Source organism: Triticum urartu, chromosome 2 (genome assembly GCF_003073215.2).
Source record: "Triticum urartu cultivar G1812 chromosome 2, Tu2.1, whole genome shotgun sequence".
In the NCBI taxonomy this organism is placed as follows: domain Eukaryota; kingdom Viridiplantae; phylum Streptophyta; class Magnoliopsida; order Poales; family Poaceae; genus Triticum; species Triticum urartu.
The window spans coordinates 711,991,786-712,017,304 of NC_053023.1; the positions used below are offsets into that span (position 1 = coordinate 711,991,786).

The window sequence follows — 25,519 nt, forward strand, 5'->3', positions numbered from 1 at the left end:
TCTTCCATCAGCAAGCGAGTCATACACAGAGGAAGAACGCCCTTAGATCGGTGAAACATAATGGCAACATCTATTCTGGTCAGGATGAGGTGGCGTCCGCGGTTGATGCTTACTACGGTGTGGCCTTTGGCACCATGGAGTCACGGAGTTACGCCCTCAATCTTGAGGAGCTTGACCTACCGCAGTTAGACCTATCGCAGCTTGAGGAGCCCTTCACCATGGAGGAAGTGGAAAGCGTGATCAAAGCTATGCCTTCGGATAAGGCACCAGGACCGGATGGGTTTATGGGCTGGTTCTATGCCACTTGCTGGAACATCATAAAACAGGATTTCATGAATGCTATGAACTGCTTCTACAAGGGTGATGTGAGGGAAATGGCCGTAATGTGTGTAATATGTTCATAATTCGCTTATAGTGGGTTGCGGGAGTGATAGAAACCTAAGCCTGAGTAAGTGGGTTGTTTCATATGGGATTAAAGGGGACTTTACACTTAATGCTATGGTTGGTTTTACTTAATGATCTTTAATACTCGCAGATATTGGCTAGAGTTTCAACCATAAGTACACGTAATCCAACAACGAAAAGTATGTTACCTTAAGCCACCCCCTCATATAAAACTATAATAATGATTATCGATCTAGTTATCAATTACTTAGGGACAAACCTTTTTCTCATTGTTCTCCAAAAGCTCTACTAAAGCAATTAGCTTTTTCTTGTAAAACTATCTTTTTATTGATGTATTGTACTCCCTCTGTACCATAATGTAAGACGTTTAGTGTCAAAAAACATCTTACCTTATGGGACGGAGGGAGTAGTTTCACTTTTAGTTCTAGGAAAAGCAAACATTGGTGTGTGCAGAGTTATATCGGTGGTCGATAGAACTTCGGAAAATATTAATTCTATCTTTATCTCATTATGAGGCTATGAATTATGTAATTGATTACAGTTTGACAAAAGAAGGCTATTCATTAATCAATGTGGATCATAGTCAAGTTTGCACATGGCGGATCTGTTGTGATGCCCTGTCTTACCTAAGGGTAGCGGGGTCTGCTTCCGAGGGAAGCAAATGTCTGATTTAGCATCCATAATTAATCAAGAACACCATGGCGCATGTGTTCCTCATCGCCTCTCGATGAAGAGAGGAAGGCATGTGGCCAAATATTTAATAAGGTTTCGCGCATCCGTGGACGCACAGGCGAGGTTTTCACCCCTCCTTTTTAAAACAATTTCTTTTGAAAAATACTGCAAGATGATGTACAATCTTGGCTTAATAAGATCATGCACGTCATGCACTGATAATGTTTACCTAATGTAGGATGAGGAAAGCATATCCGTAGTTTGAATTGTTTACTGGCGGTACGGCACCGTACGTTGCGTCACACTGCGGTGGGGTCGCTGTGGTCGGTGTACGAAAATAACGGTCAAATCCTCTCGTACCTTTTCATGACTGTATAATGGTTCATTATCTTGGCTGTAAGCCCACATAATTAGCGTATTAGGTGGGTAAGTAGACAGACTATATGGAGCATATAATGGTGGCTTGCGTAAGCTTCTTGTTTCAAAGAGAGGGGGTGGCGACGGACGACGGATAAGCCACATGAGAGAAAAATCAGACACGACTGATAATGAGCAAAGTCAAATATGAGGACGGGCGATCAGCCGCACTAATCCGCTTCAGTTTTGTGGCCAAAGTGAACTGCAGCTGCCAGTCAATTTGGTTCACTGACTACAAGTGGCAGTCAATTTGGTTCACCCAGTGCATAAAGAGCATAGTTTTAAATAGCGGATTATGTCAAATAGAGCCAGCCCTTCAAACCAGCATAATTTTACTGTATAATTGTACATAAATGATATTTAGCAGACACCCTGCTCAAACAGTTATAGCGAAACTATAGCCGGCTATTAAAAGCTTTTTTTTTGAGGGAGCCAATAGACAATTATTCATGTGTTATTTGGTCGCAATGCTTCCTAGGCTCATCTCATTTGTCTTTTAAGTTTGTCATTGGAAAGGAGCAGCGAGAAACCCTTCGTTCGCCCCGCGCCTCTCCCGCAAGAGGTCGGACGAACCCTAGCCGACACCCACCTAGTCCCCCTCCCTCGGCCCATCCACCTGGTCGTCACTAGGAGGCACCGTCGGGAAAAGCCTGGTCAGCGTCGGCGGCGGCAGGGATCTCTCTTTCTCCTCTCATGGAGGATCGCGGCACGGGGCGCAGACGCCCAACGAGGACGTTGTGCATGGTGCAGCGCATGGCGGTGGCGACCGACATGCAGTGGTGTGGCGGGCCAGGGGTGCAGCGCCTACGTGGCGGCGAGGCAGACACGCAACGGGGACGGGAGTCGTGCGGTCCGGCTCAGCTGGGTGCGCCCTCATGACGGCTCAGTGGGGATCCGGATTTGGCGTTCAGTCGGTCGGCGCAGGTGGCGCGAGCCGGCGGCTGCGGCCTTCGTTGGTTGTGGATGTAGACGGTAGTGGATCAGCAGTGCTCGATCATGGCAGCGTGGGTGCCGGCGGACGATGGCGGCCATGGAGTTGGTGGTGTGGGCCTCTGGTGGTACGACGGCGCGATCAACTATGCTCCGGCAGACGACACAAGGTAGTGGCGGTGGTCACCCTTCTCCTGGGATCGAGTCGGCGATGCGCGCAACTAGGCGGGTGTCGGTTGTGGTGCCGAGCATGCCACACGCGCGAGGGTGGTGGTTGTGCCCTAGGGCTCGCACTCAAGTGGGCCAGTTTTGGTCCCTAGGTAGTCGGTGCGATTGCTTCGAGTAGGTGACATTGAGCTTAGCCCAGGTGGTGGCCGCAGGCGGTGTGGTCCCTCTCCTCGTGAGTGCGGTAGTTGATGGTGGTGGTCGGGACACTGCCTTTCTACCGGGTAGATTGGCGTTTAATGTCATAGGCATGGTGTCGTGTGAGCTTGATTGGCGACAGCCATCGGTAGTCGTGGGGTTGTGTCGACTGGTTGGGCCCGCATGCATGGATGCTTCCTACGATGGAGCAGTCAACCCGGATTTCGTGCCGGATGCCGGACTAGGAGCGAAAGGACACACCTTTTACTCTTCCTTCTGTTGTGATGCACGGTGATGTGGACGGAGGGTGGTGTCTTGGACATGGATGGCGGGGCGGCGGCTCCGGACGGCGGTCCGCATGGTTGTGTGGGCGGTGAGAGGTGTAGCGACGGGTGGCTCAGGCGGCTCTCTTTATTTGGTAGCTGTGATGCCCCGATTCGGACCTAGGGATCGGGTCTCGTCGCGCTTGTCCTGAAGACCTCGTGGTGGCATGGGGGAGCTGCAGAGCGAAAGCTCCGCGCTTTGTCGCCGACAACAGTGACGCCCCAATCCGGATCTGGGGATCTGGTCTCATCGCGCTTGTCCTGGAAACCTTGTGGTTGCATGGGGGAGTGGCGGAGCAAATGCTTCGCACTTTATCGCCGATGACAACAATGCTCGTAGACGATGCTCTCTTCCCACTGACGTTGTCGTGGTGCTCCTTTCCATGCCAAGGCTTCGAGCGAAGACCCTTGTCCGTCCTGGACTCGGCAACGGTGACGCTTATAGCCGTTCTCTGTCCTGAGGGTGTTGTCATGGAGGTTAGGTGTTATCGGACGTAGCGTGACGTTGTACACCATCTTCCTTTGTACTCTTTCGGTAATGTCGCTTGAGTTCTGCGTTATCATGCGATTGGTGTTGTATGAGAGCTACGTGACCATTTTGTATCTGTCTAGATGTGTACTTTTTTCAATTGTTGCTTTATATAAAGCGGGGCAAAAGCCAATTTTAAGAGAGTCCATAAAGTCATTCTGTACGACCGAAACAACTTAATTATATATAGCCTGTACTTGTAGGCACGGAGACATTCACACATGCATATACAGGTGAGCTAATGACAACTCATACAATTTGACCAAACATTGATCCCAGTTTGCAAATGTCAATTTTCTTAAAAAGCAAAGTACTACCTTCGTCCAGGATTATTTGTCACAGAAATAGATAAAAATAGATGTATATAAAATTAAAATACATCTGCATATATTCATTTCTCTAACAAATATTTTCAGACGAAGGGACTAGAAACATCCATTTTTCAACAAATATTTTCGGACGGAGGAACTTGTGTATATAATTGTTGATACAATCCCTCTTTTTTAATCATTTTTTGGGTTGTGCAAACCAAAAGGAAAGTAAAGAGGAAAGGTTTCACAACACTCTGCTTGGGAAACAGGTCAATTACTCGGGGCGTTCTGTCATTGTTATGGGTCATTCGCTTTCATTACATCAACGTGAATTACATTTAAAGATAGCAATAAAGCTTTTTCAGCTATTTGTTATTCGTGTTTTTTTCTTTGCGGGTGGAAGGGATATTTATTTCATCAGTCAGGACCTAGGTCCTTCTTACACAGTTCAGAGACTGTAATTCGTGATTTAATCACAAAACGCGTCGCTTCTAATGTCAGGATTGCTAAGTGGCAAGTTCACGGGTGAGACAGATAGTACTGCATGTGTGGTTACAGGTGGTAACAGAGAGCTTCCCGCTGTATGCGGTTGCTTTCCTGAGGTTTCTTTACATTCGCTACGCAACGGTACGTACTGTACTGTCTAAAGCTCACATGTTAGGACAGGACACAGCTCTTCCTTTTGAAGAACGCCTGCAGCTAGAAGGCGAGGAAGAAGCGCTTGTTCCTGCTCCTGCGGCCTATGGAGTCGGCGGCGACGAGGTTCTTGGCGATGAGCTTCTGCGCCTGCCGGCTCTTGATCTCCACCCTCATGCTCTCCGTCTTCCCCATCTGCTCGTACGCCGCCGCCGCCGCCGCCTTCTTCCCCGCCCCCTTCTTCCCGCCGCCGGCCCTCATCTTGGACCTCAGCCCGTCCACCAGCCTCCCCAGCTGCCCCATCATCACCATCGACGGATCCTCCTTCGCACAGATGAAATTCCCTGCAAGAAAGGCAAAAAATAAACAAGTTGCCAGTTGCTGAACTAGCTGAATTCTACCGGCAACGGCGGGACAAGCTGGTACTAGACATGGATAACAGAAACAAGATGGTACCTATCTGAGCAGGAAGAGGCAGCAGATCAAATCAAAGTAGCTGGCGCAAAGGGATATAGAACTGGAGAGGAGAACATAGGTGGGCACCCGTGGTGGTTACATATATAGAACCATGCAACGGGAAAGCCGGCGAGGCGACGTAGTCACAGAAAACGACCTGAAATGGCTCTAGCTCTTGATTGGAGGGAAAAGACGGGCAGACAGACACAAACACACACCGGCCGTTGAGTTGACGAGATGAATAACAACCACTGATCAATGGGAAATGAAACCGGCGCGAGGAATAATATCTTGGGTTGAGTGGGGAATATGGATGGTGCAGCTAGCTGCTTCACCAGCCCTACAAAGCGCTATAACCACGTCGTACCGTCGCAACCACGCACTGTGCCGGCCGGTGTGAGGCGTATGCAGCGTTCAGACTTGGGAGAGATCAGCCGATGAACGGCAGCTCGATGGCTTCTTTGGTATCCAGGCAAATCTGCGAGGATCGGTTGATCTCTCTCTGCACGAGACAGTGACGCGCGGCCATTATTTTCTCTTCGGTTTGAAAATGGGAGGGGTTGATTGGATGGGAGCGAGGATGCCGTGTGGCGGGTCAAAACAGGAGGATGCAGACGCCTGTGACTGTGGATGATGTTGGCCGTCCTTGGACAAGTGTGCTCGGGCCCTTGTATGTGGCGCCTACTCGCAAGGGTATGGTACGTGCGCGCCATTTGTCAACTTCCTGCTGTTTCTTTCTCCGATCTGAAGTTTGATTACAATCGACAATCGAGTCGTTGATACGTGTACATTTTAAGTATGCAAAAAAAAAAATTTACCTACGTCCGCATCACCTTCTATGAACAAATTTCAGTGGGAGAAGATGTTCCCGTCGACGACGAGGCGCCTACAGTGACTTCGTAAATCTTAAGATGATATGCCGGCTCAGTCGGTGTGCGTGTGTGCGTTCATAAGGGTGAGTGTATGCGTGTGTATATGAGCGCTTGTGTCTGTATTGATGCTAAAAAAACAAATTTTGCCTTCCGCCCCGCCTCTACTCTTTCCCTAATACATGTATGTGGAGCATATACACATTTCCAACTTTTACAGAAATGATTGTAGCATTTTTTTTTGAGGAAAGGCCATCATGGCTTGCTTTATTAATTATTCAGAGGCAGTACATCGTCCACAAGTACCTGGACTAGGCAGCTCGGCGGCTCCTCAGTCCATCTAACAGAAGTCTTATTACAATAAGAAAATTGAGCAAGCACATGCGCTGCTTTATTAAGCGTACGAGAACAATGTTTAAAGACGACCTTTCCGATTGAAGTAGACACATCCAGGCATTCCGCAAAGATTGCAGCTGCCGCATCCCACCATATGGATTGTCCGTCACAATAATTTATCACCACTTGTGAGTCTGATTCTGCGTCCACCCGAGGAAATCCCAAAGAGTTAGCAAATGTGAGCCCGTCCCTCATTGCCATAGCTTCAGCCATTGTTGCATCAGCAGCATAGTCTAAGTAGATGCAATGTGCAGCAAGGAAGTTACCTTTCCCGTCCCTAATCACAGCCGCGGTTGCCCCTCTTCCTTCATCTGGATAGAAGGCCGCATCAACATTTAGTTTCACATACCCAATATTTGGCTTCATCCACCCCAGTTGCTTGGTCCCTGATCTAGGTAGAGAAGCTTCATAAAAATTATTTGCAATTGCCAACACCGAAGTATGCCATCGCGTAGCGGGTGGTGGCTTTCCATTATGTGTAAATTCACGTCGTATCCACCACAAGTACCAGCATGCCACCAAAAGGACTTGCTTTACCGATAGATTCGTTTTGATCGCAAGCATCATCTCTGGCTGAAGGAGTAAGTGCTCCAGGACCACCGATCCCGATCGATCGATCCGCAAAGCATCCTGAATAATGCTAGTCATACCGAGTCGCTCCCGGAGTTCTCTTGCATTGACACATTCAAACAAGAGATGGCAGATATCTTCTGCTGCTTGATGGCAAACAGGACAAGCTCCATTCCCTCCCACATGCCTGTTAACGAGAATCGACTTTAAAGGGATTATTCCATGTAATGCCCTCCATCCAAAAATCTGAATTTTACGAGGAACTTTTTGTTTCCATAGCATTCTCCATACTGCCGGTGCTGCAGACCCTCCTGGACGACCCGAGTACATTTAGGCCTTGTTTCTATTAAAGCCAAATTACCGAGTACATTTAGGCCTTGTTTGGATACGCTGGTTTAGCCGAACTGGTTTTCAGTAAACCCGTATAAGAGTCTAACAAACTAAAACCATGTTCGGGCCCTCCAACAAAGAGGGACGACGAGCCGCCAGGAAGTGTTCGTCGTGGCAGCAGGCAAACGGCTGCAACGAATTAGAGATCCGGAAGCTGCCGTCCGGCCAAATTTTGGGAAAATGGCCACCAGCTTTGGAAGGCCACGAGCCCACGGGAGAGAAAAGAAAACCATTTTTTCCTTGGTCAACCGGTCTCCAAACAAGGAAGTAGATAAACCGGTTTCACGCTTTCCTAAGCCAAACGAAGTTTTCCTTAAACTGATTGTGTGGAGAAAAAGTAGTAATACCGATTTAGCAAAAAAATCAGCTTAAAACTTGTTTTTCCTAAAACCCGATGCTAATACTCTTGTCAGAACCCGAGCGAGGTAGGAGAGAGAGGTTTTGTGCAACACTAATTACATTGATACAACGAGTTACACGTATATGTAGATACAACGCTCAACTAACTCACACAAGGATTAGCCGTAAGAATAGGTCAGCACTAACACCACTAACAACACTTCCTATACAAGCATAGCTAACAAATCTCAATCCAAACAATCACTTAACTTTGGCGGGTTTCCTAATTAGAAGGCATACAAGACTGGACGACTATCAGGGTTGAACGTGGCCCTGTGGAGAGTTAAAAATGGGAAATACTTTATATCACACGTCTGATCCTCACAATTCGTCAGACCGATCCATTGCCGTTGATGATTATTTGATCGCATGGCCAGAGATCCCTCAAAATCTCCTTCCAAAAACCGTTTTTCACGCACCATAATGCCACGACTCCCCTAATCTCGCTAATTCCCCCTCTCCACAAAAAAAATCCCCTAATCTCGCTAGCCCAATGGAATCAGGTGTTCCATTTAAAAAAAAAGCAGTTCTTGCAACGAACTCTCATTCTGCTCCTCGTGGATGCGCCCACTCGCCGTACTCTCCTACACCCCGCCGGCCGGCCTCACTTTCGTTTTGCTCCCCGTCATCGCGGCTGCTGCCTATCTCCCGTGCGCTTCGTTCCGCCCCAATCGCGGAACCTCCCAGATCCACTGTGCCCCTCTGCGCCCCCCACCCCCTTGCCCCCACTCCTGATCCAAAGCACGGCATGGCTTCTCTACTCTATCTCTATGATGCGACATCCATCTCCAAGGAAGCAGCACTCCCTTGCCGCGGTTCCCACGGTGGGGTCGATGGGAAGTCCGTCTATGTTCTTAGCCCCGCACGATACGCGTATTACATCCTCAACTGGCTAGGCGACCATGCATCTACATTCTGATCTGTTTCAAAACTGAAACCCTTGTAATGAAATTATATGATCTAGTAATTTCCTAATTCAATTGTGCTACTGATTGATTGTATTTTGTTCTAATTGATTTAGATCTATATTATATGTCATGTCTCGGTTTAGTGTGAGAAAACTAGATGCATTATAATGCAATTTATTTGCACATCACATGATTATGCATCCAAATGTTGGTGGCAATAATTGATGTTCACTAATCTGAGAAACATACGCTTCCACATGGTATTAGTTATGTTGTGGTAGCAATAAATCGATGCTTCTAATATACATGCTTCTATTCTCATAATAAAAATAACATCGATTATTCCTAATCATCATATATTTGTTTCTTCAGTCTACACATTTTTGCTTCAACTGACTCATGCTTCTACTTTTATTAGCATGGCATTTTTAGTTGTCGAAAGCATTGATGCACCTAAATCTTGTTGGCAAGAACGAATTTTGGATTTCAACTTTGAATGCTTCTATGACGACTCATATACGCTGTGAAAGCATCAATTCCATTCGACTAGAAAATTGCTTCTACTCATCAACCAAAAATCAGCTCATTTTGTTTGTCGACAGGCATATTTTGAATGGTCTATGCTTCATAAGAAGATTAGTTATGTCGAGTTTGTATTGTTTGTTAACTTTTCTCATCAATTACCAAGCATAACTTCAACCATTACCAAGAATGCTTCATTCTTCCTCACATTTTTATTTCCAACGGGTCGTGCTTCTATTGCTTCATACATATATAAGCTTTTATTGTAAAGCCGTTTTGCTGCATATTGTGATATAAGTACATTCTTCCTTTACCTGGCATGTTTTAGGTTATTTATCTTTCTATATATGGTTAATTAATTTGTGTTGCTAGCACTACCAATGTAACTATGCTTCACTTTTATTTCACATGTGCACCAAAAGTTGTGAAATTTTGCATCACCATTGTTATTGTGTGTTCCTTATTGTCCATACATTTTCCATGAACCATGTGCGCTTCAACCACTGCGAGCATATCGTCCTCTGGTAAACTTTCAATGTACTAATATTCTTCTTATCATGATAAATTTTCCATTGCAAGTGTGTGTCTCCTTGTTTCTTAATAGTTTTCAACATGCAGACATTGTGCTACAGGTGACTGCAACCATGCTTTGTTTCTGCAATATGCCAACAAGGCCACATTGACGTAGAGTGTGATGTGAATAAGAGGAAATCGCCATCCGCCGATGTTTGCTATGTTGGCAACATGGATCTTGCATTGTGTGGAATGCTTACCATTCAGCAGGCATTGTAATGTCGGCTGGGTGAAAGTGAAAATAGTATATGTAGTAATGTTTCTTTTTTTATTAAACAAGAGATTTGTAGGTTTTTATTCATACTGAGTGGATTTGTTCCAATTCTTCTTATTTCTTGTTGGGCTTCCACACCTGCTTTTTTGCTATTAAGATGTTCCATCTCGCTACAAAGTGATGCTTCTAAAGCACTAACGAATGTATTCATCGAACAGAAAGTTTCCTGCCAAGCAAACAGTTTGTTCACATCACACTAGAAAATGATGCTTCTGTGTATCAAGAAGAATTCTTCCGTGGTACAAAATCATGTTGCCATAAGTGAAAAAAACTGAACAGAAAGTTTTCGGCCATGTGAACAGTTTTGTGCATCAAGAAGACTGCTTCCGTGGTACAAAAATCATGTTGCCATAAGTGAAGAAACACATATTTAAAAAGAACTTAATTAATTGCTAAATTTAATCATACACAAAAAAGGAATTTGAAGACATTCCAGGAAGCAATTTTAGGATTTGAAGCAGTTTTAGGAAGCAAATTATTTGAAGCAGTTTCAGAAAGCACAAGGATATGATGAAGTAGTTTTAGGAAGCAAATTGTGGTTGTGAGGTTACGATTAGGAGGCAGCTAGATTTACGGGAGCAATTAACAGGAAATAATAATTTAATAAGGAAACTAATCAGACGGTTATGAGGGATTCTAATCCTACGGCTTCGGACTAGTCTGATAGGAAGGAGGGATTTAATTATTTGCCACCACTTTCTTTGCTCTTTGATAATTTGCCATCCCTTACTTTGTAATTGATCTAGTGACACTCTTTTGTTTGGACTTTGATCTTTTGCCACTTTTCAACACAAAAACAAACTTTGTAAATAATAGACAACATAAGTGAACAAAATAGAGGACTATTATGCCCTTGTACCTGTTTGACCCAAACATAAGGATGAACTCGTGCTCCACTGATCCTCTCTACTGCTCCTCACCGGCCCTTGCCTTGCTGCTCCTCGCTGGCTCTTGCCGCTCCTCGTCGGCCTTACTGCCCTGCTGCTGCCGCCACCTCCTGCACCTTATACCCCGCCATCATTGGCCCAGCTACTACGGTCTCTCCTTCCCCTGCTGCCGTGCTGCTCCTCTTCAAATTTTGGTCAAAAATTTCTCAAACTAGTTGAAATGAATTGAACCGTTGATCCGAATTGGATGAAACTTACCCAGATTAGTCACGCATATATGAACAATTTTCTGTGATTTTTTGAAATTATTCTGACAACTTTCAAATTTCGGTCAAACTAGTTAAACTGCAATTGAAATGCGTGGAACCGTTGAACCGTTGATCCAAATTCGATGAAACTTTCTCAGATTAGGCGCACTTATATGTTTGTTTTTATGGAAATTTTTCAATTTTTTCTGGGTAGTTCGAAAAAAAGTCAAAATTTTGACAGCAATCTGGCTCAATTTGGACATCATTTTGACTGTTTTTTGGCTTTTCAACAATTTTGTGCACATAATATCGAAATTCAAACATATATTTCCAGATGCATATATTCATATACCATGACACAATATGAAGAGAACATAGCAAAATAAAGCATTTAACATGTCCATACATCATATCTCGCCGCCCAGGCCCTGCGCAAGCAACCGCAGCCCGGCCTCCCCTGTGTGCTGGCGGAGCTCGCCGCGCGACATGCTAGAGAGGTGCGCCGGTGACTTCGTGTCCTTAACACCAGTGAACATGCAGTAGCGAGGGCGGTAATGAACAACATCAGCAGTGGAGTCATGGCGGCATCGACCCGAGGCCCTTTTGGTGGCCGTGAGGAGATGGACGCGTGCGCAGGTGCTGAAAATGGAGAATGCAAGTAACCTGTAAGTCATGTTTGATGTAATTATTTACTTGTTCTTGGATTCAAATTTGGAAATTACGTTAAGAATAGGATGCCACGTTTAGTTTCACGGCCTGGGTCAACTGAGCAACAATACAAGAAAGGAATGCCACAAATTTCAGTCTACCCGTTCCGCTGCACTTGTTGTAGGAGCCATCATCATGATAGTTATTTGTTTCCCTATCTAACACAAATTGTTTATCACCAAGATAGTTTAGATATTTCTATAGAACAAGATGAGACATATATAAGCTTCAGGCATCTAATTCTTGACTTCCAGAAAAGAAAACCAAACATCTAACTAGTTAAATGCACGTTAACCACCATACTGAACTAGTACTGTAGCATCTAGAAATTAAGAGATTCAGAAAATTCGCTAGTACATTTTTCCTGAATCTAATGTGGTTCCAATGGCATGTGGGATAACATGACATCATGCTAACTGAACTATGCAGAATAGAATTTACATACCCTCAATTTTCCCTAGTATACTTTGACTAACTGTAAGTTGTCTCTGATGTGCAGGTTAACACAAGTAATGACAGATCAATGTGCAGGGAATCGGCGGCGCACTTGCAAGCAATCGGCAAGCAAAATCAGCCCCACAATGCACAGGTAGAAGAGCCGGTGGATCTTGGGGAGGAGGGGGCTTGAAGAACTCGTGAGCAAAATCAGCCCCATAATGCCAAAAACCCGTCACCCATCTCCGGTTCAGCCATTATTACCTAGTTCATCTTAAATTTGTGGTCTACCATCAACAATCAATCGAACCACAATAAGATCTCTAGTAGCAAGCAACACTAAAATAACAGTAAAAATCAACAGCAGCAAGCAACACTAAAATAGTAGTAAAAAAGCAACAACAGCAAGCATCACCACGCAGCAGGGCAGCGGTGCACAAGCAACAACAACTTGGGCAGCAGCAACGGTTCAGAATTGGGAGCAGCAGCAAAAGCAACGCTAGCGGCGGGCGGCGACCGGCAGGCGGCGGCCGAGACCGAGCCCGACGCGCCTAACCCTAGGGACAGGACAGAGGGGGCGGGAGAGACTAGCGGGAGAGAGGGCCTCACCTTCCTAGCCGGGATCCAGCCGCCGTTGAGGACCACCAGGTCCGCCGTCGTTGAGCCCCCCCGCGCAAGTCGTCGTCGTCGCCGTCCCCTTGTTCTTGCGGGCGAGAGGAAAGGGAACAAGGGCGAGCGAACCATAACGAGATCTCCAGTTCGTTCGTGGTAAATCCTCGGAGAGGGGTATTTTCGACTTTTCTTGTGGGACCCAGTCGACAGAGGGCAAAATAACAAAGTTTCATGTAACTGGTGTCATTAGATCAATTACAAGGTAAGGGATGGCAAATTATCAAAGAGCAAAGAAAGTGGTGGCAAATAATCAAATTCCCCGATAGGAAGCTAGGGGTTAGTAGTCTGAACCCTAGCGGCTCGCACCTATTTATATCGAACTTTTATACTTCATCATAACTCATAAGGTCCAAGCGTTCTATTGATATACATCATTTGATAACCTTCAATGCTATTTTTAGGTATAATAAGAAAAAAAACAACGTGAACATGCTCATGTATATTTGGCACATATTTCTTATACCGTTCCAATATTTATCTTTAGCAATATATTATCACAAAAAGTATTTCTCATTGATTTTGGAATTTTAAGAAACCCTTGTTGTTACAACAAATTTCATTCTAAATCAGAACAAAACCATAGCACAAGATGTGTCTGTATGTCCTGGTCGTTAGATACCTCAAAACTTGGTAGAATGTTTCAAATTTATTCATATTGCTAACAAAATTATCAAGCTTTGGTGTGAATAAATAGATACTTCTAGATTGCATGAGATGTCAACTACTAGTCTGTTTTTTAATCCCATGTTCTTCTTTTGCTTGGTCTGTGTGGTTGGGGGGGGGGTACGCACTCTATAACTTTGCATCAAAATAATACAGTTCGTAGTACACACTCTTACATATAATTAAAGATGTTGTTGTGCTATAGAACATATTGTTGTGCTATATTTTTTGCACCAACTTAGATGGACTAATCCTACGAAAACTAACTCAACCTAGTAAGATTAGTGAATTCATTAACCAATGTAAAAATGACATATTCCACAAAATAAATTATTTTTTGAGCAAAACGATCTGACTCCATGGATTAAGCAAGCAAAGTGCATGTATGTAATAAACTAGCACAAAAATGAACAACTAAGATTCATGACAAAACTAAGAGTTACATAAATGTCAGTTGAAGCATTTATCTTGAACTTCAACTTTTGCCTCTCGAGCTTCTACCATGATGCTGGTGAGTGTACTACAGAAATCCAAATTTGCACAAAATTGATAATGTCAATGATTTTTTAAAGCAACATGAGCAACCCACCCCAATAGATGAAAACCTAGTACTGTTGAACATGCCATGGCCGAGGGCACATGCTATAGTTTCCTGACTCAAACAATTTTGAAGTTTCAAAGAAGAGGCGATAACCTACTGAGAATAGGGAGTGAAAGAAAGAAGATGTGAATGGGGATCAGAGAAAAGGCAAAGAATTAGCATGAAGCATGTGAAGAAAGCAAATGCACCAGCTTCAAGTAAAGAATTTCAGGGTGGCCGATGTTTTTTCCATCCTGCTACAAATGGATGCCAAGTGATTGTATGAAGTGTTTTTGGTGAAGGACTTTGAGACCAGACGTGCCAGAAACACCAGATATGTCGTCATGCTGAAAGGAGCATTTTTTTCATGAGTCAAAGACATTTTTGTTGATATCTAACCTCTAGGTCTTACCCATCTAGGTGTATTATAGCTAAACAAGGATCATGAATTTCTTTTTGGGTGGAGGCATTTGCTACTAACTTAGACTTGAGTGTACTTTCATCTGAAAGTGGTAACAGTTAGGAAGTCTACATCATTAAAATTTCATTGACCTATGTGAAATTGCTATTTTTTAGTATCATTGCCCTGAGGGTCGTACTATTGTTGGATATGGCTTTTAGCGATATGTCATCATGCTATATGCAATGCTCCAGTTACTTAATATTGGAGGTGTATATGAGGATTTCAACCCCCTTTGGTGTAGTATTAGCCGTCAGATTTGGCGTGTGTCGATCTAGTGGATTGTGGATATTCTGCTTACATAAAATAATCCCAACCTATATCCTATTTTATGATTATTTTTTATAGAACAATCACATATGCCAATGCTTATATTTATGTGTCACCGCTTTCATGAGAGGTGCTACTAGTGAATCTATGAACCCCGATCCAATTTCCTTCATAAGAAGCCTCCAAATAAATATCATTAACTGCACTTTATTTTCAGTTATTATCTATTATGAAAATAAAATAAGTACCTAGTACCACATTATCTATTATCTAATATATGCACATAATATATGTAATGTGCAGATGTTATATACGCAATACATCCATACATTTATAGACCGAGACCCTCTCTTCATCTACAGCTAATAGTCCACTGTTTGATCAAGATTCTCTCTGCATCATCCAAGTATTAAGTATAAAATGGATAATCGCCTTAAGCAGGATGACATACGGTTGATTGCATAATTTCATTAGAGGCATTATGCAACCATTTACCCTTAGTGGAAATCATAAAATGCAAGCCTTTTCCATTTACTGTCACCCTGGTAGATTACTTGGATTAAACCGTGAAGGAAATATGCCCTAGAGGCAATAATAAAGTTATTATTTATTTCCTCATATCATGATAAATGTTTATTATTCATGCTAGAATTGTATTAACCGGAAACATGATACATGTGTGAATACATAGAGAAACCAGATTGTCACTAGTATGCCTCTACTTGACTAGATCGTTGATCAAAGATGGTTATGTTTCCTAACCATAGACATGAGTTGTCATTTGATAAACGGGATCACATCATTAGGAGAATTATGTGATTGACTTGACACATTTCGTCAGCTTAGCACTTGATCGTTTTAGTTTACTGCTATTGCTTTCTTCATGACTTATACATGTTCCTATGACTATGAGATTATGTAACTCCCGATTACCGGAGGAACACTTTGTGTGCTACCAAACGTCACAAAGTAACTGGGTGATTATAAAAGTGCTCTACAGGTGTCTCCTATGGTACTTGTTGAGTTGACATAGATCAAGATTAGGATTTGTCACTCTAATTGTCGGAGAGGTATCTCTGGGCCCACTCGGTAATGCACATCACTATAAGCCTTGCAAGCATTGTAACTAATGAGTTAGTTGCGGAATGATGCATTACAGAACGAGTAAAGAGACTTTCCGGTAACGAGATTGAACTAGGTATTAAGATACCGACGATCGAATCTCGGGCAAGTAACATACCGATGACAAAGGGAACAACGTATGTTGTTATGCGGTTTGACCGATAAAGATCTTCATAGAATATGTGGGAGCCAATATGAACATCCAGGTTCCACTATTGGTTATTGACCGGAGACGTGTCTCGGTCATGTCTACATAGTTCTCGAACTCGTAGGGTCCACACGCTTAAAGTTCAGCGACGACCGGTATTATGAGCTTTTGTGTTTTGATGTACCGAAGGTAGTTCGGAGTCTCGAATATGATCACGGACATGACGAGGAGTCTCGAAATGGTCGAGACGTAAAGATCGATATATTGGACGACTATATTCGGACACTGGAAGTGTTTCGGGTGATTTCGGAGAAAACCTGAGTGCCGGAGGGTTAGCGGACCCCCCCCCCCAGAGAAATAATGGGCCTTATGGGCCTTAGTGGAGAGAGAGAGTGTGCTGGCCTAGGGCAGGCCATGCGCCCCTCCGCCTCTGGTCCGAATTGGACTAGGAGAGGGGGGCGGCGCCCCCCTTTCCTTCTCCCTCTCCCCCTTCCTTTCCCCTTCCTAGTAGGAGTAGGAAAGAGGGGAGTCCTACTCCTACTAGGAGGAGGACTCCTCCTCCTGGCGCTCCATAGAGGGCCGGCCGGCCTCCCCCTTGCTCCTTTATATACGGGGGCAGGGGGACACCTCTTGACACAAGTTGACAATTGATCCCTTAGCCGTGTGCGGTGCCCCCCTCCACCATAATCCACCTCGATCATATCGTAGCGGTGCTTAGGCAAAGCCCTACGTCGGTAGCAACATCATCACCGTCAACATGTCGTCGTGCTGACGGAAGTCTCCCGTGAAGCTCTGCTCGATCGGAGTTCGTGGGACGTCATCGAGTTGAACGTGAGCTGAACTCGGAGGTGCCGTGCGTTCGGTACTTGGATCGGTCGGATCGTGAAGACGTTCGACTACATCAACCGCGTTCTCATAACGCTTCCGCTTACGGTCTACGAGGGTACGTGGACGATACTCTTCCCTCTCGTTGCTATGCATCACCATGATCTTGCGTGTGCGTAGGATTTTTTTTTGAAATTACTACGTTTCCCAACAGTGGCATCCGAGCCTGGTTTATGCGTAGATGTTATATGCACGAGTAGAACACAAGTGAGTTGTGGGCGATACAAGTCATACTGCTTACCAGCATGTCATACTTTGGTTCGGCGGTATTGTTGGATGAAGTGGCCCAGACTGACATTACACGCACGCTTACGCGAGACTAGTTCTACCGACGTGCTTTGCACACAGGTGGCTGGTGGGTGTCAGTTTCTCCAACTTTAGTTGAACCGAGTGTGGCTACGCCCGGTCCTTGAGAAGGTTAAAACAGCACTAACTTGACAAACTATCGTTGTGGTTTTGATGCGTAGGTAAGAACGGTTCTTGCTCAGCCCATAGCAGCCACGTAAAACTTGCAACAACAAAGTAGAGGACGTCTAACTTGTTTTTGCAGGGCATGTTGTGATGTGATATGGTCAAGACATGATGCTATATTTTGTTGTATGAGATGATCATGTTTTGTAACCGAGTTATCGGCAACTGGCAGGAGCCATATGGTTGTCGCTTTATTGTATGCAATGCAATTGCCCTGTAATTGCTTTACTTTATCACTAAGCAGTAGCGATAGTCATAGAAGCAATAGTTGGCGAGACGACAATGATGCTACGATGGAGTTCAAGGTGTCGCGCCGGTGACAATGGTGGTCATGACGGTGCTTCGGAGATGGAGATCACAAGCACAAGATGATGATGGCCATATCATATCACTTATATTGATTGCATGTGATGTTTATCTTTTATGCATCTTATTTTGCTTAGATCGACGGTAGCATTATAAGATGATCTCTCACTAAATTTCAAGGCACAAGTGTTCTCCCTGAGTATGCACCGTTGCGAAAGTTCGTCGTGTCGAGACACCACGTGATGATCGGGTGTGATAAGCTCTACGTTCACATACAACGGGTGCAATCCAGTTTTGCACATGCAGAATACCCGGGTTAAACTTGACGAGCCTAGCATATGCAGATATGGCCTCGGAACACTGGAGACCGAAAGGTCGAGCGTGAATCATATGGAAGATATGATCAACATATTGATGTTCACCATTGAAAACTACTCCATCTCACGTGATGATCGGACATGGTTTAGTTGATATGGATCACGTGATCACTTAGATGATTAGAGGGATGTCTATCTAAGTGAGAGTTCTTTAATAATTTGATTAACTAAACCTTAATTTATCATGAACTTAGTACCTGATAGTATTTTGCAAGTCTATGTTGTTGTAGATAGATGGCCCGTGCTGTTGTTCCATTGAATTTTAATGTGTTCCTTGAGAAAGCAAAGTTGAAAGATGATGGTAGCAATTACACGGATTGGTTCCGTAACTTGAGGATTATCCTCATTGCTGCACAAAAGAATTACTTCCTGGAAGCACCGCTAAGTGCCAAACCTGCTGCAGGAGCAACACCAGATGTTATGAACGTCTGGCAGAGCAAAGCTGACGACTACTCGATAGTTCAATGTGCCATGCTTTACGGCTTAGAACCGGGACTTCAACGACATTTTGAACATCATGGAGCATATGAGATGTTCCAGGAGTTGAAGTTGATATTCCAAGCAAATGGCTGGATTGAGAGATATGAAGTCTCCAATAAGTTCGACAGCTGCAAGATGGAGGAGAATAGTTCTGTCAGTGAACATATACTCAGAATGTCTGGGTACCATAACCACTTGACTCAAATGGGAGTTAATCTTCCTGTTGATAGTGTCATTGACAGAGTTCTTCAATCACTACCACCAAGCTACAAGAGCTTCGTGATGAACTATAACATGCAAGGGATGAATAAAACAATTCCCGAGATCTTTGCAATGCTAAAGGCTGCGGAGGTAGAAATCAAGAAGGAGCATCAAGTGTTGGTGGTTAACAAGACCACCAGTTTCAACAAAAAGGATAAAGGGAAGAAGAAAGGGAACTTCAAGAAGAACGACAAACAAGTTGTTGCTCAAGAGAAAACCCCAAGTCTGGACCTAAGCCTGAGACTGAGTGCTTCTACTGCAAACAGACTAGTCACTAGAAGCGGAACTGCCCCAAGTATTTGACGGATGAGAAGGATGGCAAGGTGAACAAAGGTATATGTGATATACATGTTATTGATGTGTACCTTACTAATTCTCGCAGTAGTGCCTGGGTATTTGATACTAGTTCTGTTGCTAATATTTGCAACTTGAAACAGGGACTACGGATTAAGCAAAGGTTGGCAAAGGACGAGGTGACGATGCGCGTGGGAAATGATTCCAAAGTCGATGTGATCACAGTTGGCACGCTACCTCTACATCTACCTTCGGGATTAGTATTAGACTTGAATAATTGTTATTTGGTGCCAGCGTTAAGCATGAATATTATATCTGGATCTTGTTTGATGCGAGACGGTTATTCATTTAAATCAGAGAATAATGGTTGTTCTATTTATATGAGTAATATCTTTTATGGTCATGCACCCTTAAAGAGTGGTCTATTCTTTTTGAACCTCGATAGTGGAGATACACATATTCATAGTATTGAAGCTAAAAGATGCAGAGTTGATAATGATAGTGTAACTTATTTGTGGCACTGCTGTTTAGGTCATATTGGTATAAAGCGCATGAAGAAACTCCATTCTGATGGACTTTTGGAATCACTTGATTATGAATCACTTGGTACTTGCGAACCGTGCCTCATGGGCAAGATGACTAAAACGCCGTTCTCCGGAACTATGGAGCGAGCAACAGATTTGTTGGAAATCATACATACTGATGTATGTGGTCCGATGGATATTGAAGCTCGCGGCGGGTATCGTTATTTTCTCACCTTCACAGATGATTTGAGCAGATATGGGTATATCTACTTGATGAAACGTAAGTCTGAAACATTTGAAAAGTTCAAAGAATTTCAGAGTGAAGTGGAAAATCATCGTAACAAGAAAATAAAGTTTCTACAATCTGATCGTGGAGGAGAATATTTGAGTTACGAGTTTGGTCTTCATTTGAAAAAATGCGGAATTGTTTCGCAACTCACGCCACCCGGAACACCACAGCGTAATGGTGTGTCTGAACATCGTAATCGTACTTTACTAGATATGGTGTGATCTATGATGTCTCTTACTGATTTACCGCTATCGTTTTGGGGTTATGCTTTAGAGACGGCTGCATTCACGTTAAATAGGGCACCATCTAAATCCATTGAGACGACTCCTTATAAACTGTGGTTTGGGGCTACGATGCTTATGTGAAAAAGCTTCAACCTAATAAGCTCGAACCCAAATCGGAGAAATGTGTCTTCATAGGATACCCAAAAGAGACAGTTGGGTACAGCTTCTATCACAGATCCGAAGGCAAGACTTTTGTTGCTAAGAATTGATCCTTTGTAGAGAAGGAGTTTCTCTCAAAAGAAGTGAGTGGGAGGAAAGTAGAACTTGATGAGGTAACTGCACCTGCTCCCTTATTGGAAAGTAGTTCATCACAGAAACTGGTTTCTGTGACACCTGCACCAATTAGCAAGGAAGCTAATGATGATGATCATGAAACTTCAGATCAAGTTACTACTGAACCTCGTAGGTCAACTAGAGCAAGATCCGCACCAGAGTGGTACGGTAATCCCGTTCTGGAAGTCATGTTACTAGACCATGACGAACCTATGAACTATGAGGAAACGATGATGAGCCCAGATTCCGCAAAATGGCTTGAGGCCATGAAATCTGAGATGGGATCCATGTATGAGAACAAAGTGTGGACTTTGGTTGACTTGCCCGATGATCGGCAAGCCATCGAGAATAAATGGATCTTCAAGAAGAAGACAGACGCTGATGGTAATGTTACTATCTACAAACCTCGACTTGTTGCGGAAGGTTTTCGACAAGTTCAAGGAGTTGACTACGATGAGACCTTCTCACCCATAGCGATGCTTAAGTCCGTCTGAATCATGTTAGCTATTGCCGCATTTTATGATTATGAAATCTGGCAAATGGATGTAAAGACTGCATTCCTGAATGGATTTTTGGAAGAAGAGTTGTATATGATGCAACCTGAAGGTTTTATCGATCCAAAGGGTGCTAACAAAGTGTGCAAGCTCCAGCGATCCATTTATGGACTGGTGCAAGCCTTTCGGAGTTGGAATAAACGTTTTGATAGTGTGTTCAAAGCATATGGTTTTATACATACTTTTGGAGAAGCCTGTATTTACAAGAAAGTGAGTGGGAGCTGTGTAGCATTTCTAATATTATATGTGGATGACATATTGTTAATTGGAAAATTTCTAGATAGCATAAAAGGATACTTGAATAAGAGTTTTTCAATGAAAGACCTCGGTGAAGCTTGCTACCTCTTGAGCACTACGTTGGTTTTTCCCCGAAGAGGAAGGGATGGTGCAGTAGATTAGCGTAAGTATTTCCCTCAGTTTTTGAGAACCAAGGTATCAATCCAGTAGGAGGCTACGTGCGAGTCCCTCGTACCTGCACAAAACAAATAAATCCTCGCAACCAACGCGATAAGGGGTTGTCAATCCCTACACGACCACTTACGAGAGTGAGCCTGATAGATATGATAAGATAATATTTTTGGTATTTTTATGATAAATATGCAAAGTAAAATAAAAGCAAAGTAAATAGTAAAGTATTGGAAGATTAATATGATGAAGATAGACCCGGGGGCCATAGGTTTCACTAGTGGCTTCTCTCAAGAGCATAAGTATTCTACGGTGGGTAAACGAATTACTGTTGAGCAATTGATAGAATTGAGCATAGTTATGAGAATATCTAGGCATGATCATGTATATAGGCATCACGTCCAAGACAAGTAGACCGACTCCTGCCTGCATCTACTACTACTACTCCACTCATCGACCGCTATCCAGCATGCATCTAGAGTATTAAGTTAATGAAAACAGAGTAACGCCTTAAGCAAGATGACATGATGTAGAGGGATAAACTCATGCAATATGATGAAAACCCCATCTTGTTATCCTTGATGGCAACAATACAATACGTGCCTTGCTGCCCCTACTGTCACTGGGAAAGGACACCGCAAGATTGAACCCAAAGCTAAGCACTTCTCCCATTGCAAAGAAAGATCAATCTAGTAGGCCAAACCAAACTGATAATTCGAAGAGACTTGCAAAGATAACCAATCATACATAAAAGAATTCAGAGAAGATTCAAATATTGTTCATAGATAGACTTGATCATAAACCCACAATTCATCGGTCTCAACAAACACACCGCAAAAAGAAGATTACATCGAATAGTTCTCCACAAGAGAGGGGGAGAACATTGTATTGAGATCCAAAAAGAGAGAAGAAGCCATCTAGCTAATAACTATGGACCCGTAGGTCTGAGGTAAACTACTCACACTTCATCGGAGCGGCTATGGTGATGATGTAGAAGCCTCCGTGATCGATGCCCCCTCCGGCGGAGCTCCGGAACAGGCCCCAAGATTGGATCTCGTGGATACAGAAAGTTGCGGCGGTGGAATTAGGGTTTGGGCTCCGTATCTGATCGTTTGGGGGTACGTAGGTATATATAGGAGGAAGGAATACGTCAGTGGAGCAACAGGGGGCCCATGAGGGTGGAGGGCGCGCCTGGGGGCGGTAGGCGCGCCCCCTACCTCGTGGCCTCCTCTTTTGTTTCTTGACATAGGGTCCAAGTCCTCTGGATCATGTTCGGTGAGAAAATCACGTTCCCGAAGGTTTCATTCCGTTTGGACTCCGTTTGATATTCCTTTTCTTCGAAACCCTAAAATAGGCAAAAAAAACAACAATTCTGGGTTGGGCCTCCGGTTAATAGGTTAGTCCCAAAAATAATATAAAAGTGGATAATAAAGCCCAATAATGTCCAAAACAGTAGATAATATAGCATGGAGCAATAAAAATTATAGATACGTTGGAGACGTATCAAAGCTGCTTACATATTGGGCATCAAGATCTATAGAGATAGATCAAGACGCTTAATTGGACTTTCACAAAGCACATACCTTGACAAAGTTTTGAAGAAGTTCAAAAATCAAAATGGATCAGGCAAATAAAGGATTCTTTCCTTTGTTACAAGGTGTGAAGTTGAGTAAGACTCAATGCCCGACCAATGCAGAATATAGAGAGAAAATGAAAGATGTTCCCTATGCTTCAGCCATAGGCTCTATCATGTATGCAATGTTGTGTACCAGACCTAATGTGTGCCTTAATATTAGTTTAGCAGGGAGGTACCAAAGTAATCCAGGAGTGGATCACTGGACAGCGGTCAAGAACATCCTGAAATACCTGAAAAGGACTAAGGATATGTTTCTCATTTATGGAGGTGACAAACAGCTCTTCGTAAATGGTTACGTTGATGCAAACTTTGACACTGATCCGGATGATTCTAAATCGCAAACCGGATACGTGTTTATATTGAACGGTGGAGCTGTCAGTTGGAGCAGTTCTAAACAAAGCATTGTGGTGGGATCTACGTGTGAAGCGGAGTACGTTGCTGCTTCGAAAGCAGCAAATGAAGGAATCTGGATGAAGGAGTTCATATCCGATCTAGGTGTCATACCTAGTGCATCGGGTCCAATGAAAATCTTTTGTGACAATACTGGTGCAATTCCCTTGGCAAAGGAATCCAGATTTCACAAGAAAACCAAGCACATCAAGAGGCGCTTCAATTCCATCTGCGATCAAGTTCAGGTGGGAGACATAGAGATTTGCAAGATACATATGGATCTGAATGTTGCAGACCCGTTGACTAAGCCTCTCTCACGAGCAAAACATGATCAGCACCAAGACTCCATGGATGTTAGAATCATTACTGTGTAATCTATATTATTGACTCTAGTGCAAGTGGGAGACTGAAGGAAATATGACCTAGAGGCAATAATAAATTTATTATTTATTTCCTCATAGCATGATAAATGTTTATTATTCATGCTAGAATTGTATTAACCAGAAACATGGTACATGTGTGAATACATAGACAAACAGATTGTCACTAGTATGCCTCTACTTGACTAGATCGTTGATCAAACATGGTTATGTTTCCTAACCATAGACATGAGTTGTCATTTGATAAATGGGATCACATCATTAGGAGAATGATGTGATTGACTTGACCCATTTCGTCAGCTTAGCACTTGATCGTTTTAGTTTACTGCTATTGCTTTCTTCATGACTTATACATGTTCCGATGACTATGAGATTATGTAACTCCCGATTACCGGAGGAACACTTTGTGTGCTACCAAACGTCACAATGTAACTGGGTGATTATAAAGGTACCCTACAGGTGTCTCCGATGGTACTAGTTGAGTTGACATAGATCAAGATTAGGATTTGTCACTCCGATTGTCGGAGAGGTATCTCTGGGCCCACTCGGCAATGCACATCACTATAAGCCTTGCAAGCATTGTAACTAATGAGTTAGTTGCAGAATGATGCATTACAGAACGAGTAAAGAGACTTGCCGGTAACAAGATTGAACTAGGTATTAAGATACCGACGATCGAATCTCGGGCAAGTAACATACCGATGACAAAGGGAACAACGTATGCTGTTATGCGGTTTGACCGGTAAAGATCTTTGTAGAATATGTGGGAGCCAATATGAACATCCAGGTTCCGCTATTGGTTATTGACCGGAGACGTGTCTCGGTCATGTCTATATAGTTCTCGAACCCGTAAGGTCTGCACGCTTAAAGTTCGGTGACGATCGGTATTATGAGTTTTTGGGTTTTGATGTACCGAAGGTAGTTCGTAGTCCCGGAGATGATCACGGACATGACGAGGAGTCTCGAAATGGTCGAGACATAAAGATCGATATATTGGATGACTATATTCGGACACCGAAAGTGTTCCGGGTGATTTCGGAGAAAACCGGAGTGCCGGAGGGTTACCGGAACCCCCCGGAGAAATAATGGCCCTTATAGGCCTTAGTGGAGAGAGAGGGGGCTGGCCTAGGGCAGGCCGCGCGCCCCTCCCCCTTTGGTCCGAATTGGACTAGGAGAGGGGGGCGGCGCCCCCCTTTCCTTCTCCCTCTCCCCCTTCCTTTTCCCCTCCTAGTAGGAGTAGGAAAGAGGGGAGTCCTACTCCTACTAGGAGGAGGACTCCTCCTCCTGGCGCTCCATAGAGGGTCGGCTGGTCTCCCCCCTTGCTCCTTTATATACGGGGGGCAGGGGGCACCTCTAGACACAAGTTGATCATTGATCCCTTAGCCGTGTGCGGTGCCCCCCTCCACCATAATCCACCTCGATCATATCGTAGCGGTGCTTAGGCAAAGCCCTGCGTCGGTAGCAACATCATCACCGTCAACAAGTCGTTGTGCTGACGGAACTCTCCCGTGAAGCTCTGTTGGATCGGAGTTCGTGGGACGTCATCGAGCTGAACGTGTGCTGAACTCGGAGGT

General features: G+C 43.9%; 1 protein-coding gene across 1 annotated transcript; it reads right to left on the reverse strand.

Moving 5' to 3' along the window:
* Positions 1 to 4,468: 4,468 nt before the first annotated feature.
* Positions 4,469 to 5,303, reverse strand: LOC125540029. Its single transcript, XM_048703596.1, has 2 exons — positions 5,043 to 5,303; positions 4,469 to 4,930 (listed from the first exon to the last, which is right to left on the reverse strand). The coding sequence occupies exon 2, from the start codon at positions 4,896 to 4,898 to the stop codon at positions 4,650 to 4,652; it is 249 nt and encodes an 82-aa protein (XP_048559553.1). The 5' UTR covers positions 4,899 to 4,930; positions 5,043 to 5,303; the 3' UTR covers positions 4,469 to 4,649.
* Positions 5,304 to 25,519: the final 20,216 nt, after the last annotated feature.